We start from the raw sequence: 19,178 nt of genomic DNA, 5'->3' as shown, positions 1-19,178 counted from the left end.
TTTTTGCTTTTGATATCAAATGCAAAAAATCACTACCAACACTGATGTCAAGGAGCTCACCACCTATATTTTCTTTTAGGAGTTTTTATGGTTGCAGGTCTTAAATTTCAGTCTTTAATTCATTAAAAACATTTTTTCCCATTACCATTTATCCCTCATATTGTTCTTCTACCTCCATCCACCCCCCCCCCCATTATTTAATTCGTTTTGAGTTAATTTTTGTGTATGGTGTAAGATGGTGATCAAGTGGTATTCATTTGCATGTTGCTATCCAGTTATCTCACTATTTATTGAAGAGACTGTCCATTCCCCATTGTGAATTGCTTTGGTGTGTATGGCAATTTTAACGATGTTCTTCCAGTTCATGAGTGCAGAATATCTTTTCACTTTTGTGTCTTCAGTTTCTTTCATCAATGTGTTAATGGTTTTCAGTGTAGGTCTTTCACCTTTCTGGTTAAATTTATTCCTAGGTATTATTTTCTTTTTGATGCATTGTAGATGGTATTGTTTTCTTCATTTCTCTTTCTGATAGTTTGCTATGAAACACAAACTATAGAAATACAGCAGTTTTTTTGGTTTTGATTTGGTATCCTTTGACTTTACTGAAGTTTTATTCTAACCTTTATTTCTGGAGTCGTATCACATTCAAATAGTGAGAGTTTTATGTCTTCCTTTTTAATTTGGAGACCTTGTTTTTCTTTTTCTTGCTTAATTGCTCTGGCTGGGTCTTCCAGTATTGTATTGAATAGGATTAGTAAGAGTGGGCATCCTGTTTGGTTCCTCACCTTAGGTGAAAGACTTACAGCTTTTTACCATTGAATGCAATGTGGTGATAGTTGTGGGTTTGTCACATATGGTCTTTATTATGTTGAGGTATGGTCTCATTGTACCCACCTTGTTGAGAGTTTTTGTCATACAAGGATGTTGAATTTTGTCAAGCGCTTTTTCAGTATCTATCAAGGTAATCATATGATTTTTAGATATTTTTGTCAATGTAAGTGTATCACATCAATTGATTTGCCAGTGTGGAACCATTCTTGCATCACTGGAATAAATCCCACATGATCATGTATATGATTTTTTTTAATGTGTTGTAGAATTTGGTTTGCTAATATTAATATCTTCAGGATTTTTGCATCTATATTTATCAGGGCCATTGGCTTGTAATTTTCTCTTCTTGTGGCTTCCTTGTCTGATTTTGGAGTCAAGGTAATGTTGACCTTGTAAGAGTTTAGAATTGTTTCCTTCTCTTCTATTTTTGAGAGGAGTTTTAGAAGGATTGGCATTAATTCTTCTGTAAATACTTGATAAAATTCACCAGTGAAGCCATTTGAGCCTGGACTTCTCTGTTTGTTGAAGTTTTGATTACTGATTCAATCTCCTTAATACTAATCAGTCCGTTCATGTTTTTTATTTATTTATGAATCATTCTGGGGTAGATTGTATGTTTCTAGTAATTTATTCATCTCTCCTAGGTTGTCAAATTTGTTGGCATATAATGTTCATAGTAGCCTCAGGATCCTTTGTATGTCTTTGGTATCAGCTGTAATGTCTCCTCTTTCATTTCTGATTTTATGTGAGCCCTCTCTCTTTTATTCTTGTGATTATACACAAGTTTTTTGCAAACATTTTTGGTACACAGACATTTATAGCAGCATTATCCCCAATAGCCAAAAGGTGAAAACAACCCAAATGTCTGCCAGTGGACATACATAAACAAAATATGGTACATTCATCAAATGAACTAGTATTTAGCCATAAGAAGAAATAAAATGCTTATACTTGCTACAACAGGCAGATTTATAGCCATAGAAAGTAAACTAGTGGTTCCTTAGGGCTGGGAGGTAGAAGAAGGGAGAGACAAAGGGGAAGATAAGGTGACAGCTGATAGATACAGGGTTTCTGTTTTAATTGACATATTATTGACTAATAATGGTTTTATTGATTTCCTGTAGACAACATAATGATTTGGTATGTGTATTTATTGTGAAATGATCACAAGCCTATGTGAACATTTTAATTTTCTCTTGGATATATACATATGTTTTAATTTCTTTTAAGTATAAGATAGTATAGTAAATAAAGTAATTTAAATTTATAGCATAAAAATTTTCTAGTATTCTTTAAAGGATCTGTATTTCAAATGGATACAATTCTTTTTTTTTTTTCCAGAGAGTACTGAGCCATCAAGATGATACAGCTTTGCTAAAAGCATATATTGTTGAATGGCGAAAATTCTTTACACAATGTGATATTTTGCCAAAGCCTTTTTGTCAACTGGAGATTACTTTATTGGGTAAACAGGGTGGCAATAAAAAATCAAATGTAGAAGATGGTATTGTTCGAAAGGTCAGTTTTCCCATTTTTTTCCCTAATATTCTTTAGAAAGGATGATTTGAAGACTTTTAAAACTAATTTACATAAGTGGGTTTTTCTACTTCACATACAAATTTCCAGCTCTTGCTGGATTTTGTTGAATGGTATTTGTTTTCTTTCATCCATTTTTAGCTATAAATTTCTTTCATCTTTTTGTATGGTGTTAAGCTTTAGAACTGTGTTTGAAACACTATCTCCTTTGCTTTTCCTTTCACTTTCTCCTTTTCTTGGATTTATCTTTGAGATTTTATTTCCTAATTCAATCTTTGTACTTTTTTACCTTGCTGTAAATTCAGTTGCTTTTATTCTATCTCAAAAATCTCTCCTTTTATTAGGTTATCTTCTGTTATCTTTGTATTTAATCATGACTAAACTACTATAATCTTTATAATTGTTTTACTTCATTATAGTTGTAATAAACATAGTATGTTCTGTGTTTATTTTTATATTTTGTATATTTTGTAGTTAAAAGCTCTGTGCCCAGTAACAACTCATGATTTAATGGAAAAAGCTAAGCTCTGAAATTGGAATCCCAGATTTCCCCTTCAGCTCTTGAATCAGTAATGAACTAACCTCTCTGTCCTCATTTATTGTGTATTTTCCTATTTGTCAGACTCAAATGGAACCACAGATTTGAAAAGTTAAAAAAGGCCATTTGATCTTTAAACAACTGATTACTTGCTACAGTGGTTATAGCAACAAACTCGGGCATTCAGACATTCAAGTAGCATTCTAGGTATTATTGCCCCAGCATTAAAATTTGTACTAATGCTGACAGGGTTATTGTAAAATTTAGATATCTAGTGGTTTTTCAGTGGTAGAAATAACTGCAATATGAGACATTTCCACCACCATCTGCCCTAAAAGAAAAACGCTTCTAGATGTTTTTTATTTTTTTTTTAAGATTTTATTTATTTATTTTTAGAGAGTGGGGAAGGAAGGGAGAAAGAGAGGGACAGAAGCATCAGCGTGTGGTTGCCTCTTGCACACCCCCTGTTGGGGACCTGGCCCACAACCCAGGCATGTGTCCTGACTGGAAGTCAAACCAGTGACCCTTTGGTTTGCAGACCTGTGCTCAGTCCACTGAGCTATACCAGCTGGGGTTCTTCTAGATGCTTTTTAATTTGTAGTTCCATAATCTTGTCCACTCTTGTTTTTCTGTTATTTCTTTAATTTTTACTATTCCCTATGGATTGTAAGAATTGGCATCACTTAGTGATTAAGAGCACAGATTCTGGGACTACAGTTGTTGAATTCAGGTTCCAGTGTTGCCACTTAACTGTTTCCTGTGTAAATATGGGAAAGTTAGCTTTCCTCTGTGTGCCCCAGGTTCCTCATATCTAAAGGGAGATAATAGCACCTAAATCTAAGTTGTGAAGATTAAATGAGTTACACATATGAAGAAAGTATTTAGAGCACTGCTAGGTATGTAGTGAATGTTATGTAACTGTTATTCTTGTATGATGTTGCTGCTGTTGTTATTAATATATTTCCTATATCTGACAAAGTTACTTGGAGAGATAATACATACTTATGAATATGTATATATCATTCCCATCATTTAAGTGGAACTTCTGGCCTTGACCGGTGTGGCTGAGTGGGTAGAGTGTCATTCTACAAACCAAAACGTTGCCTGTTTCATCCCTGTCCGGGCTCATGCCTGGGTTGAGGGCAAGGTTCCCAGTTGGGGGTTTGCGAGAAGCAACCAATTGATATTTCTCTTGCACATCAGTCTTTCTTTACCTTCCTTCCCCACTCTCTAAAAATAAATAAATGAAATCTTTAAAAAAAAAAGACAAGACATTCTTTGGGAAAAAATGGAATATCTGTAGATGGATTTACATATACTTTTTTTTTAAGGTCTACTATCTGACAGATTTTCAGTTGGTTCTTTCACATTTATTATGTGTTTGTACAAATATGAGCATGACTATACATACCAGTATTTTTGAAATTCAACCTTGGAAATATAGAAGTAACATTTTTTAGGTACTACCATATTTAATTTTTGCAACCACTTGAAATTTGAATTATTATTTTCACTATTTTACAGATAGAAAAGCAGGTAAATAAGTAAAACCTGGAATTCAAATATGTTTGACACTGAAAAACATATTCTTTATCATTATTTACCATATATTCTTTTTTCTAAATATTTTATTTACTTATTTTTAGAGAAAGGGGAAGGGAAGGAGAAAGAGAAAGAGAGGGAGAGAAACATCAGTGTGTAGTTGCCACTCATGCACCCACCACAGGGGACTGGGCCTGTAACCCAGGCATGTGCCCTGACTGGAAATTGAACCAGTTACCCTCTGGTTCACAGGCCAGTGCTCAATCCACTGAGCCACACCAGCCAGGACTACTTACCATGTATTCTTTACCACATTTGAATATATTGCTTCCCTGAAATATTCAAGTGAATGTAGATGTAAGAATTTGAATTCCTTTTTTAGCATTTGTACTTAATTTTTTTTGACCCTGGCTCAGCTATCAAATTACTCACCCCTCTTTCCAAGACTCACACTCGTCTTAATTTTGACTCATCTGAGCTCCAAACTCCAGATCTATCCCCCAAGCCCTCCCCAAATAAAAGAAAGTGCTGCTTCCCCCTGCAAAAAAAGGAATTGTGTATACAAGTTCTGTCTGGGAAAAGTCCAGCCATTGTTAATATAACAGGAATGGTTGTGATGTTGATACAACCTGACAGCCAAGGAGAATAGACTGGAATGCACTTGCTTGAGCAATGATGACTTCACTGTAGTAGTCAGTGGGGACGGCAGAGGCTGTTGAGTAAGCATGTGTACTGTGTGGCTGTCACATTCAAAATGACCAAGCAAGTAGAACAATGAATCTGCATCAAATTTTGCGTTAATCTTGAACATTCCTCCTCGGAAACCAATTGGATGATTCAAAAGGCCTTCAGAGACAATGCAATGAGTGCAGCACAAACACTTCAAAGATGGTTGAGAATCTGCTGAACCTGATTCACATTCTGGAAGGCCTGCAACAAGCAGAACACTTGAAAATGTTGAATGTGTACAGGTTGCAATCTACAAAGACCTGAGAACTGTGTGAGGTCCCAAGGTGTCTACTTTGAAGGGGACTAAGGTGTCATTGTCCTATGTACAATGTTTCTTGTATCTTCTTCAATAAATGTCTATTTTTTCATAACACATAGCTGGATACTTGCTAGACAGACCTTGTATATACTTTGTACATTCATAATGGTAATGATTGCATATTTTGTTTTTTGTTTTTTTTTTTCTAGCTCATGCTCGATACATGGAATGAGTCAATCTTTTCAAATATAAAAAACAGACTCCAAGATAGTGCAATGAAGCTAGTGCATGCTGAAAGATTAGGAGAAGCTTTTGATTCTCAGCTGGTCATTGGAGTAAGAGAATCCTATGGTATGTTCTGAACTTATATGATTATAATTTCCTTTTCATGCAAATTCTAAGACAATTACAGAGTAGTACTATCAAAATTATATTTATTAGCATATAGTCACACCTACTTATAGTGCCAGATGCTTTTAAGAGTACACAAAAGGTATTCTGCTTTGAAGTAACCTACAGAAATTCACATTTGTGTGGTGAATAATTCATTTTCTCCATCTCATTTTTTGGCTGCTGAGTCTTTTTAGTGACTTATGTTACAGAATGTAGATTTGAATCTATAGCTTATAAAAGGTTTTCTACTTATATTTTTAGGATGTAAGTTAATTCCAGGTGTACATTTGTCTTCAGTCTTTTCTGTTTTTGACAATGACATTCTCATTTGTTCTTTCAGTCAGATATTCCTCTAACTAAAATGTTCTTCCTTCTCCTTTATGTTCTAACTCATCATCATCTGTTTCCTTATGGAGCCCTTTCCTAAAACCCAGGCTAACAGTGATGAGTGGGTGGGCTGGAATGGGAATAAAAGGCAGAAAACTTTACTTGAACAATGATTAAAATGAAGTTAAAAAAAAGTAACTGGAAAAAAAAAAACCCAGGCTAAGGTACATCCTCTCATAGTGCTTTATAGCACCTGTGCTTCTCTGTCGTAGTACTTAAGTGTAATTAGTTGTGTTGTTGACACTGTCTCCACTGAATATAGAATGCCTGGTGCAAAATAGTTGTCAATGAGAATTTTTTTATGTTAATGAACCTTTAGTTATCTTTGACTTGCTTTCTCATATTTCTTTAGGTATCAGATTTAGATTTTCATTAGGCAAGTCCCTGACATTTCTTTTGATTTCACCTGCCACCATTTTGGAATTATTTAAACTCTATCCCTGGAATTTTGAAACAGTTTTCTTCTAGGGATCATTTTACTAGCATTTTACCCTTATACTCATCACAAGATTTAAGTACTATTTCATTGGTATTTTTCTTTTCTTTTTAAAATCTTATTTATTTTTAGAGAGAGGGGAAGGGAAGGAGAAAGAGAGGGGGAGGCAACCTCTTGCACACCCCTAACTGGGGACCTGACCTGCAAGCCGGGCATGTGCCCTGACTGGGAGTTAAAACAGTGACCTTTTGGTTCGCAGGCTGGCACTCAATCCATTGAACCACACCAGCCAGAGCAAATGGTATTTTTCTTACCCATTTAGTGCTTTCCATGCTAAATTCAGGTTACTTAGCCTGAGCTTTGAGGCTGTCCTAACTTACCCTTACCTTGTATTAACCTTACAATCCCCTCAGAGAACCTAGTCACTGTACCTTGACTTGCCCTGTGCTTTTCTCCTTCTGAACATTTACTTACTTTAGACAGATCTAGCTGTGTAAATCCTAGTTTATTCCTTAACATGCATTTCAGATCTTACCCCTTTTGTGAATGGCTTCTTGACCCAATAAGATGTCACTGTTTTTCCTATTCAAAAATAAAATAGTCCATGTTCTCTGTACTGTTTGTCACTTTACTACTTTGTGCTGTTATCTTTTTAAGTTGTTTTTATAGGGAAGATTTTGTATTACATGTTCTTATGTTCTCTTGAGTACAGTCAGCCCCTTGCAAATAATGACTCCTCAATATTTGTTATTTCATTTGCTGTACTCAAAATACTGATTTGAATCATAATTAGAGTAAAATTTTATTTTCTGTTTTTCAGTTAACCTTTGTTCTAATCCTGAGGATAAGCTTCAAATTTATAGGGACAATTTTGAGAAGGCATACTTGGATTCAACAGAGAGATTTTATAGAACACAGGCACCCTCGTATTTACAGCAAAATGGTGTACAGAATTATATGAAATATGTAAGTCAGAACTTAATGTATGTGCTAATTTGAGCTAATATCTTGGTATTCTTAAAATGATTGCTATTTTGCCTCTGGACAGGCAGATGCTAAATTAAAAGAAGAAGAAAAACGAGCACTACGTTATTTAGAAACAAGACGGGAATGTAATTCTGTTGAAGCAGTAAGTAATTTTTGTAATTATATGTTCTGTGGGATTATTTGAAGTACAGTAGGCCAGGGATGGCAAAAACATAATGCGGGTAACATTATTTATCCCCTATTTGTCTCTGACCAACATTACTAATTGATTATAGTACTCTTTCCCAATGAACCAAAGCACAGCTTTTCTAGACACCTATTTAGATACTTATTGTTTTTTAGAGCTGATGTGCAAGATAAAATCTACCATATTTTTCAGACTATAAGACACACCTTTTTTTTTTCCTTCTTCCCCCAAATTTGGAAGGAATATTGGTGGTTAATGCTGCTGTTAAGTTCTTTTTACATTTACATTGATGAAATATTATGTTATTTATGTTATTAAATATTTTACCACATTTTTTGCTTCAAAAGTTTTTTTCCTATTTTCCTCTAAAACCTAGGTTCATCTTATGGTCTGAAAAATACGGTATTTGCCATCCCTGCACTAGAGTTTACTATATTTAATGTACTTAAGTTTTAATCCGTCTCCTTTATTTTTTGCTATGCATATCTGAGGTCAACCATTTTAGTGACTTTTGTGTGGCAAGTAAAATATGCTCTGCGAAGGTACAGTTGATTCTCATTATTTGCAGTGATTATGTTCCATAGTGTGGCTGCAAGCACTGCATTACTGATTGCTGAATCATTACTACTGAGGGATATTTTTTCTTATGGGAGGATGATTTCAAACTTCATCTTGTCATGAGATAAAATATTATTTGATAAGTGAACATCAGTCTTTTATATTGTTTTATTTATCTATATTTGAAGTCCCTTGTTTAAAAAAACTGATCAGAGCTAGTAGCCATGCTATAATATTTGTCCTGGGTATTTTCTTTTACATGGAGAATGACCTTATAAGGATAATACAACCTTTATAAGGAAAATATAACAATAATATTTCCTCCAGTTCCTTTCAGCCTTTGGAACCTAGGAATTAGATTTAGATTAACATTCAAAGAAGTAACATTCTAGTTGGCCTAAACTAAACATTTTCCAGCTATGATTATTTTTTTTCTTTTTAACTTTTCTTTGGCTTCTTCCATCTTGAATGGTAGTCATATTTATGCTTTGTTCAGGAGTTGGGTTGGATCCCCCCCCCCTTGTTTTTGTTTTATGTTGTTTTTCATAATATCCAGTATATTTCCTTTTTCAGAGGTTAAAATAACTTTGATATTGGCCAGAAAGGGGGCTTAGTGGTTGTTTATAGAAATTCTCTACAGAAATTTAAAGCTGACTTGGGCTTTATTCAGAAGGCAGGGAAGGCCATTGTATGTTTGTTAAACAAATATGCTGTGCTCAAAGTCATCCCTCAGGAAGATTAATCTAGTGACAATATGCAAGTTTAATTGTAGTGGGGAAGAACTGGGAATAGGAAGTAGTTGGGAGGTTTTTACAGTACTCAGGGAAACTATTAGGAGTACCAAATAGGGTTGCAGCAAAGGGAATGGAAATGACAAGGGTAGGGAGAAAGAATTCCAGAAGTAGAACATTGTATCATATGGATGGGGCTAGATATTGGACAGAATTGAGTTAATTTTGTTTTTCAGGTTTTGGCTTGGGAGAATTGTGCTGCTACTGAAAGGTCAGATATAAGAATAAATCTTAGATCCTGGCCAGTGTGGCTCAGTTGGTTGGAGCATTGTCCCCTAGACCGAGAGGTCACAGGTTCAATTCCCAGTCAGGGTACATGCCAAAGTTGCTGAATGGATTCCCCCATTAACCCCATTAGGGCACAGATGAGATGGTAACCAGAGAAAGATGAGTTTAGTTAGAGGGATTTGAAGTAGGTTTTTTTTTTTTTAAATTGATTTTGAGAGAAGGACGCGGGGAGGGAGCGAGAGAGAGAAACACCTATTTATTGTTCCATTTATTAATGCATTTATTGGTTGCTTCTTGTATGTGCCCTGACTGGGATCAAACCTGCAACCTTGGCATACTGGTATGATGCTCTAACCAACCAAGCTGCATGGCCAGGTCAGGATTTGAGTATTTTGAGTTGATTTTTTTTGTGTCCATTTCATCTGGGTGGGGAATGTAGCAATTTTGTAAGAGAATTGTTCTATTCTTCTACTCTAGTTTATACAGCTTAATTGAAGCATATCCATGTTAAGCATAAGAAAATTCAACTATAAAGGTCCATCTAAGAAAGGATAAGAGAGAGCAAGAAAGAGAGAATGAGAAAGGTAGAGATAAACAAATACACATGACAACCTGAATAGAACAGTCAAGACCCCCTTTCTACTTGAAAACACACATACAGCCCTGGCTGGGTTACTCAGTTGTTTGGAACATTGTCCTAATGCGCCAAGGTTGTGGGTTCCCTCCAGTTGGGCACTGAGTGTATGGATAGTTGAAGTGACATGTCAGTGTTTCTTTCTTCCTCTCTCTTTAAAATGCATTAAAAAAAATTTAATACACATAAAGTGGGAAGAAACTTGAAATAGGAGATGTGAATTTTCTTTTCCACAGCTACCAAATAGTGTGAGCATTTTACCCAGCTGAATGATAGTAGAGTTTAAAGATAAATTTTTGTTTTGTTATTTCTCAACAAAGACACTAAGTGCAGTATAGTATGCTTCCAAAGAAATTGTACTTTATTGGGGATGTTAGAGGTCTGTTTATGTAGTTCATTTTTATTTTCTGCTCATTTTTAAAAATCAACCATTCTATTTGAAATATGACATATGTACTGAAAAGTGCACAAAATCTAAAGTGTATATATAAGTTAATTATCACAAAGTGAACATAACTGTAAAATCAACAGGGAAAGAATTAATAGCAATTTGGAAACCTTCTATCATACCCCCTCCAAAGGGGGTATAAGACTATTAATTAATATCTTTTTCTTCAAAGGTTATCACTTTCCTAACTTTTAACAACATTGATTATAGCAAAATTTGGTGCAGAGGCGACATCAAGCACCAAAACTCGATAATTAATTTTGACATTGAGAATGTAAGGCTTAACGTTTTACTATATTATATACCTCACTGAGCTAAAGCCATTATACTATATACATAATATTTATTATGTGTTCATTAGTTTACAGTTTTGTTTTGAAAGAGAAATAATATGTTAAAATGAAATATATTGTAATGGAAGGAACAGTAAACCAAAAATCACCAAATCCTAGGTTCTAATTTAATATAAATAAAGTACAAATACTATTATTTGAATAGCTAGTAAGACACAAGTCACTTTCAAACTAAAATCTAATGAAAATAGACTTACTGTCCTAAATTTCCTCTTAGAGGAATTATCAGCCCTCAGAAACATGTTATGCTATATCTTAATGCTTTATTGATACTAGTTTTAGTTTATACTTATCTATTAGGCTGTTCTTGTTAATGGTGGACAATTACATATCAGTTTATGTGGGGATACACAGCATTGCTCACCAGAATTTAAGGTTAAAGTATGTACATATTTGGTACTTATATTTTTCTCTAAAAATTAGGAAATTGTTATGGTTTATTAATTACCTTCTTTGAATTTAGTTGGTGTGGGTTAGTCTTAATCATCTAAACCTGATTAGTTTTCAGTATACACAGAAAAAAAGTTTCTGGACTGTATTTTGTATAATAGAGCAAGTCTCACCTAGGTGGTACCCAGTTGTGAGGGCAGGCCTAATAAAGGCCAGATGTACGTTTCAAGTAGAGTTCTTAAAGCACTTAGCATCTTACTGAATTTGTTTATGGTTTATAAGAGTGTTCTTTCATTCTCTTGGGTATTCCAAGCATCTGATCATATCATTTGCAAATAATGATGCTTCCTTTATTCTAATATTAATATCTTCTGTTTCCTTCAGTGGATTAAAAATCTATCTAATATTAAATGATAAATTTTACAAAAATGTTAATAATATTGGGAATCCTTGTCTTCTAATCTTTGATGGGAGTGCTTAAGCATGGTGGGTTTTTTGGCATGATGTATGCATTTTACTGTGTTAAGAGAATATTCTTATTCTTTTATAAAGAATATTATCAGGCCAGCTCTTCTACTTTTACTTACAGGAGAGCAACTTAGCCCCACTTAGATCCAATTAGACACACAATTCTAGTAAGCTTGATTGTCTTTGGATGGGCTTGTAGCAGTGGAGCAGCAGTGTGTTAGTAAAACTGGAGAGGCTTTGGACCTGTGCTGCTGAAGGGGCATTAGTGACAGCAAAAAGTGACACATAACAGTAAAAAAAAAAAATGAGGAAAAAATTTTAACCAAACGAACTTTTTACTTTTTTCTGTGGCTATTAGTAGTTTAGGCAATGGTCCAATATATCTTGGTATTCCTTGAAGGCATTCAGGTAGTATGTATTATGCACCTAAAATATGTCAGGCCTCATGCTAGTTAGGGACAAGAAGACAGACCTTGTTCCTCTTCTCATAGCGACACTAGACTAAATGGATTATTTATATAACAGAGTAGTGGAATAGAGAGTTGATTGGTGGTGGCAAGTTTTCATCTCTTCACAGTGACTAGGGCACTCATAGGGAGACAGAGGCAGTATGTTATAGTGGTGTGGGGCTTTCATGTTGGAACCAGATGAGGATTTGCATTTCACTGTTACTATTTTATCAGCTGTGTGCCTTTTGGCAAGTTATTCAACCTTTTTATTTCTTGTTTTCCTAACTGTAAAATGGGATAATACCCACTTATGCTGTCACAGTTTAATGAAATGACTGTATAGAAAACATTTAAGCACTGTGTCTGGCATGGTAGTTTTTACTGTTAGGGCTCTGGTTTGGAGATAGTTCCTTACTGATTCTGAGACAACTATTTTACTGTCTGTACAAAGCACTGATAAAACTGGATTAGTACTAGGTCATAGTCATAAATTATCTAAAGTGAGTGCTTATTAGCCTTTAGTATTTTAGTATACTAAAGGTGAATTGATCTGACTCTTCATTGTTCTCTGTAAAGAGTTGTGTGTGTAACTGGTTTAGAAGTGAAGCAATTACCACTAGTTATAATGTTAAAAAAGAAAGAAGAGAAATCTAAATCAAGCTAGAGAGTCCAAGATAGTTTAATTTTGAGAATAACCTACTACACATGGAATAAATTAATAATTGACTATGTTACAGATATCCATGTATGGTTAAATAACTAGTTGATAATGAAAAAGTAGAATCTTAAAGTGGAGAGATGTAGGATAATTTTTAGTTCACCTTCTGCTTTATAGCTGAGGAAAAGCAACTTATTGATTAGAAGGAATTATGAAACTAATAAAAATCAGAGCTGTACTTGTTGCCTTTTACTAAATTTCAGTGAAGTAGAAGTTATTGTTCAAACTGAATACCGCTTAAGGAAGACTCTGCTCTATCACTTAGTCTGCCTGTCCCACCTTTCATCTTCACAGACCTATGCATTCATTCATTCAACAATTACTGAGTGCCTGCTGTGTTTTATGGCAGGCATCATCTTTGAAGAGTTTTGCTATAGAGGAAGGTAAAACATCAAGCACACTGATAGTTAAAGTGTTTCACCTTGCAGACCTCTGGGGAGAGATTGCTATGGATTTAGAAGTTGTGCTCATCTCAGGCAAAATACAGGAATTGATGGCATATGACAAAAGGTTTTTTTCTTCACGGAAGCTAGCAAAAGGAGACAGAAAGGGAATACAAGGTGAGAGAGTTGGTTTATCGCTATCCTTTCCATTCAAGATGTATTTTTCAAATAACAAGAATATGTTTAGGGTTGACTGTATATAGTACTTTGGTAAATGATGGGGAAGTAATACAAAAGAGGAATAACATGGTCTCTGCCCTCTAAGAACTGACCCATTTGTTAAGATAAGACTCATTTAAAATAAGGAGAGAACTCTGTCAAGCAACCTCCTTTTCTTCTTTTTGCCTACATAAAATAGTTTTCTAGCCCTGGCAGTGTGTCTCAGTGGATTGAGCATCTAAAAGGTCACCTGTTCATTTCTCTGTCAGGACACATGCCTGGGTTGCGAGCCAGGTCCCCAGTTGAGGGAGGGTGAGAGGCAACCACACATCGATGTTTCTCTCCCTCTCTTTCTGTCTCCTTCCCCTCTCTCTGAAAATAAACAAAACTAAAAAAAAAAAAGGTTATCTAAAAGATTTTTCAACACACAGAGATCAACACACAGAGTAATACCATAATTACTCTTTTTTTAAAAAAAGCTTTGTTATGAAAGTTTTCAAATATTTATATTTGAGAAAATAGTCAAATGAACCCAACCCACACTCATCCCTCAGATTTAGCAGTGATCATCATTTTTATCATATTGGCTCAGTTGATCCCTCTTTTTCCCCTTCTCTTCCTTCTGTTCTCTTTCTTTCCTCTAGCATTTTAAGAGAAATTTATGACATCATGCATTTTAACTCTAAACCCTTCTGTATTACATTATTTTTAATAATGGTATATATTTTATCATATATGTACTATAATATATTGATAACTAACCAGTCCTCTAATGATAGGCATGTTAATTCTTACTCATTATTATAGTTTATTTTTTACAAATAATACTTCCTGGAATGTCCTTATATGCCTGTATCTTTTTAACATCTTTATGCATACATCTTTCTCACATGTGGCATTCTTTTGAAACAAAATTTCCTAGAAAAGAGATGGCCAAAGCAAAGAGTATGCACCTTTTACAAATTGCTACATAATACCAAACTGATCTTCAGAAATGTTATAGTAGTTTTTACTCCCATCAACAGTGTGCCTGTTTATCTTTGTTGATCTGAGTTTTGTCAATGTATTAATTTTGCCAATCTCCTAGTATCATAGATTTTTTATGTCCATGTGGAAAATTATTAATAAGACTTGGACACCTTTATTCATATTATGGACCATTTGTATTTCTTCTTTTGTGTGTTCAAGCTAACCTTTTATAAGCATCACTTCCATTACTTTACTTCTTCATTCAAAAACCATAGTGTCATTTTCTGTCTCTGATTTTCAGGACCCTTCATAATTGGCCCTAACTTATTTTTCTAACTTAATAGTGTCCTGCAAGAGTTCTTCTACATCAATAAAGAGTATTTCCTCATTAATATACCTCATTCTGTTCATTTTTTTATTCATTTCTGAATAACATTTAACTTTCTTTAATATTTTACTTACTACTTTTCTTACTTTTTCCTGCCTATTAAATCCTTCAGAATCCTTATAGTCCATTATGCAATAAAGTTACCCCAAATTCTCTGGCTTTTATAAATTTTGTCTTATTTGATTTCCCATTGTACCTATTTATTGTTTCCACCACTTGATTTAGTAGCATATTGTAGACTGCTTTGTTGTGTTATTTTATCAAGCACCAACTCTGTGTGAGGCCATGAATAAATATGTAATATGGACAGAACAGTTTCCTTATAAAGTTTATAGTGTAGTAATATGGATTTGTTTTCACTTTGCTTTGTTAGCGAGGCTGAACTTCTTTTCATATACCTCTGTTATATGTGAAGTATGTACACATTTTTAGATACGTAGTTAGTTACATATCCCAACTGGATTGTAAAATCATTGGGGATATATCACCATATTTTATACTTTTCTCTTCCTCACAACACTTAACTCAGTTCTGATCATGTAGTGATTACTAAGTACATACTTGCTCTGTAAAGTAGGCTGTGGAGTTACATACATGACCGCATATTGTCGTTCAAGACCTTATAAAGTAACTGTACAGCATTTACAAGCTACTTTGCCTGTCTAAGTTTGTTTCTTCATATGTTAAATATCTGCTTCATAATTTCATGTGGGTTAAATGAGATAATGTATGTAAACCATTTAGCACAATGCTTGGTTCAGAGTAAGTGTTTTTTAAAACATACCTGTTATTATAATTTGTTTAACCTCCCAACCTAGGAACTGCTTCATCAACCTTTTATTTCCCTAAGTTTTTTTCATCTAAACAGCTAAGCAGATTCTGCTCTGTTTACTTCAATTATTTTGTCAATTTAGCATTTCAGTTATTTTGTCAGGTTAGCCTGTCCTTTTAATCCTCATCCTAACACACAATAATACGTTTAATATTGTGTATTACATTCATTTGCAAATATTTGAAACAAAAGTTTTATGAAATAATACTATTATTTGTGATGCACTCTTTTTGCTCATTATTGTACTTTTTTTTTTTTTAAAGCTGGTCACAGCCATTAAAACTGATTGTATAACAAATAGTTTCAAAAACACTGGTCTAGATTTTTGGAATCGGCAAAATTTGGACTGTTACTGAAATGGAATATGTTGAAGTGTAAAAAATTTTTTCTGTAATTTCCTTTTTCTTCTTTTTTTTATTATTGTTACTCTGTTATAGTTGTCCCAATTTTTCCCTCTTCTACCCTGCCCACTCCCCACTCAATCCCCACACTGTTGTCCACGTCCATGGGTCATTCATACGTGTTCTTTGACTGATCCCTTCCCCTTCTTTCCACCATTATTTCTATTTCCCCCCAAAGGGGGGCTCCACTTTGCAGCTGTCAATCTGTTCTGTTTCCATGTCTCTGCTTCTGTTTTGCTAGTTAGTTAGTTTATTTTGTTCCTTAGATTCCTCTTATAAGTGAAATCATATGGTATTTGTCTTTCACCGACTGGCTTATTTCACTTTGCATAATAGTCTCCAGTTCCAACCATGCTGTTGCAAAAGGTAGGAATTCCTTCTTTCTTTTTGCTGCGTAGTATTCCATTGTGTAAATGTACCAGTTTTTTGATCCACTCATTTACTGATGGGCACTTAGGCTGTTTCCAGCACTTGGCTATTAGAAATGGTCCTGCTATGAACATTGGGGTACATAGGTTCTTTTGAATTGGTGCTTCAGGATCCTTAGGGTATATTACCAGCAGTGGTATTGCTAGGTCAAAAAGCAGCTCCATTTTTAATTTTTTGAGGCAATTCCATACTGTTTTCCACAGTGGCTGCATCAGTCTTCATTCCCACCAACAGTGCACTAGGGTTTCCTTTTCTCCACAACCTGGCCAGCACTTGTTGTTTATTGATTTGTTAATGATGGACATCTGACAGGTATGAAGTGGTATCTCATTGTGGTTTTAGTATACATCTCTGATGGCTAGTGATGCTGAGCATCTTTCCATATGTCTGTGGGCTGTCTGTATGTCCTTCAAGTGTAGAAATTTTTAATGAAATAGAAAACAGATAAAGTGACAGGCTGGGAGCTTATTTCAATTGCATTTTCTCTTTCTTTTCCATTAGTTAAATATAGTTAATTTACCTATTCTCAGTCTGTTTTTGCTGCTGAAGGTAGGAATTAGTTGTGTATTTTCCACATATAGAATGGTATAAAATGAGGTTACTCAGCAGTTGGTGGGACAAATTTCTCAGCCACTTTGTATGTATATTGTTTTTCATAGGATACAAATTGAAATACATAGATTTTAGTGTAATTCTCAAAGAGGGACTTGAAAAAGCTTTTTATTATGGAAATGTTAAACTATATTTACAAGTAGAAAGAAAGAATAGTATAATGAATCTTTATTGCCTAAATAAAACTTCTATAATTGTCAACATTATGTTAATCCCAAGAGGAATTTTTAACAAAGAACTTTTAAGGCAATCATAATTTCTTTTCTTAATATAGATAAATGATCTGTTTTTCAGAAGAGATATATCAGCCTTAGTATCCCTTGCTTTAGTACCAACAGTCCACTTATTTTATATGATAATTGCAAAAAGAATAAATAATTATATGGCACAAGTCCTGAGGGCCATATAAAACACTAAACCCTTGCCATCTATCTTACTTGAAATATTTCAACAGCCTTCTTTGCCAGTCCCCCTCCTGCCTACCACTCAGTATCACCTACCATGCTGCTGATCTTTTCAAAATGACTTGGGGGAAATACAAGCTTGTTATGTGTGTCCTCTGTTTAAACCCTTCGATTTTTTTTCCTCTACCTATAGAATAAAATCCCAAACCATAGATTTTTTTCATTCATGATCTGGCTCCAGCCTACCTTTATTGCTTTCTCTTCCACTGTCTGTCTTTTCTCTACCACATTTAGCTTATTATTCCTAGAATACTCTGTTCACTTTGGACTTGTACTTATTTTTTCAAGATTCAATTTAAACTTCCTGTATGGATGAGATGTTTTTAACTTCCTCAGAAAAAAGTATATAGTTCCTTTAATTGCTTCTGTTTGTTTTGGGGGGCGGGGTGTTTCGCCAATTAACTGAGTCATATTTATTAATCTATATTTGCCTTCCTCCTCACCCTTAATTAGTGATCTCCCCCCAATATCTTAGTCTCCTAAACACTTTTTTGGTGCCCATACATAGTAGGCATCCAATGATGGTTTATTGAATGAATGTATGGATGTGTTTAGAATTTGAAAATCTCATTCCAACATGTGTTTTCTTCAGAAGTGTTTGTCTTCTTAAGCAAAAGTTTATTTTTTCATTTTGTTTTGTATGAGTGTTATTTTTTCTCTCCCCCCTTTGGAGACTTTTGTTAAAATTTCTAAAAGAGAACCTAAGTTCCTTAATGGGAACTATATTGTGATAAAGGTAAGTAAAATCTTCTTTTAGTATGCTTAACTTTTGCTGTTATTGAAAAATATAGTCTTACGGAGCTATAAAGCAAAATGAAGTGGGATAAATTTGTACTTATAATAGCCTTAACTAATTTTTCAGCTGATGGAATGCTGTGTAAATGCCCTGGTGACATCCTTTAAAGAGACTATCTTAGCAGAGTGTCAAGGCATGATCAAGCGAAACGAAACTGAAAGTAGGTAAAATATCACTTAAAGTTCTCATAATCTTTTAAGAGGGTATTTTTGAGGCAGATCTCTTAATAAATTGCTCTTAGATCATTCTTTTATACATAAGTATATTTGTTAAACTGTGTTTAAAGAAAAGGATAAAATATTTAGCATAGTTAGAAGCACTGTAAGAAGGTTTTAAACTTACATTTTTATAACCCCCCTTTAGTAGTAACATTATGTGTACGAATGCATATGTGTATTTCAATATGTTCTCCAAAGTAGGACTCTTCATTTAAAGGCTAATTTAAATGGTAAACATATGGTATAGGATAGAACTGGATATTTGACTTGTTTATGGAACCTTATGGTTTTTTTAGAAAGTCATATAACTCTCCATGTTAATCTTTATCCTTGACCCCCAAAATATGTTATAATTTAAGATTACAGAAGTGTTTTTTAAATCACTTAAATGTTTTCTTCGTAAAGGTATATTTAAGGGGTGGCAAATACATTACAACCAAAAAGAATATAAAAAAAAATAGTCCATATCCCTACTACCCAGAGATAACCATGTGTGATATTTTGATGTATTCCTTTCCCAATTTTATTGTGTATAGTTGTAAGGTCCCATTTAATTTCTAGTTGCATTCAAAATATGTATCTCAATTCAGTTAAGTTCATACACT

At 34.1% G+C, this 19,178-nt stretch overlaps 1 protein-coding gene across 1 annotated transcript in view; it reads left to right on the top strand.

Moving 5' to 3' along the window:
• CUL5 (cullin 5) overlaps positions 1-19,178 on the top strand; it is a 107,150-nt gene that overhangs the window by 49,699 nt on the left and 38,273 nt on the right. Inside the window, exons 4-8 of the mRNA XM_028514489.1 lie at positions 2,173-2,349; positions 5,645-5,786; positions 7,472-7,617; positions 7,700-7,780; positions 18,422-18,515. Of these exons, the coding sequence (XP_028370290.1) occupies positions 2,173-2,349; positions 5,645-5,786; positions 7,472-7,617; positions 7,700-7,780; positions 18,422-18,515 (640 nt within the window). The remainder of the gene's footprint in view (positions 1-2,172; positions 2,350-5,644; positions 5,787-7,471; positions 7,618-7,699; positions 7,781-18,421; positions 18,516-19,178) is intronic.

Source organism: Phyllostomus discolor, chromosome 6 (assembly GCF_004126475.2).
Source record: "Phyllostomus discolor isolate MPI-MPIP mPhyDis1 chromosome 6, mPhyDis1.pri.v3, whole genome shotgun sequence".
Taxonomy (NCBI): Eukaryota; Metazoa; Chordata; class Mammalia; order Chiroptera; family Phyllostomidae; genus Phyllostomus; species Phyllostomus discolor.
Note: the sequence above shows the minus strand (reverse complement) of the source record. Positions and strands in the feature narration are given on the sequence as shown.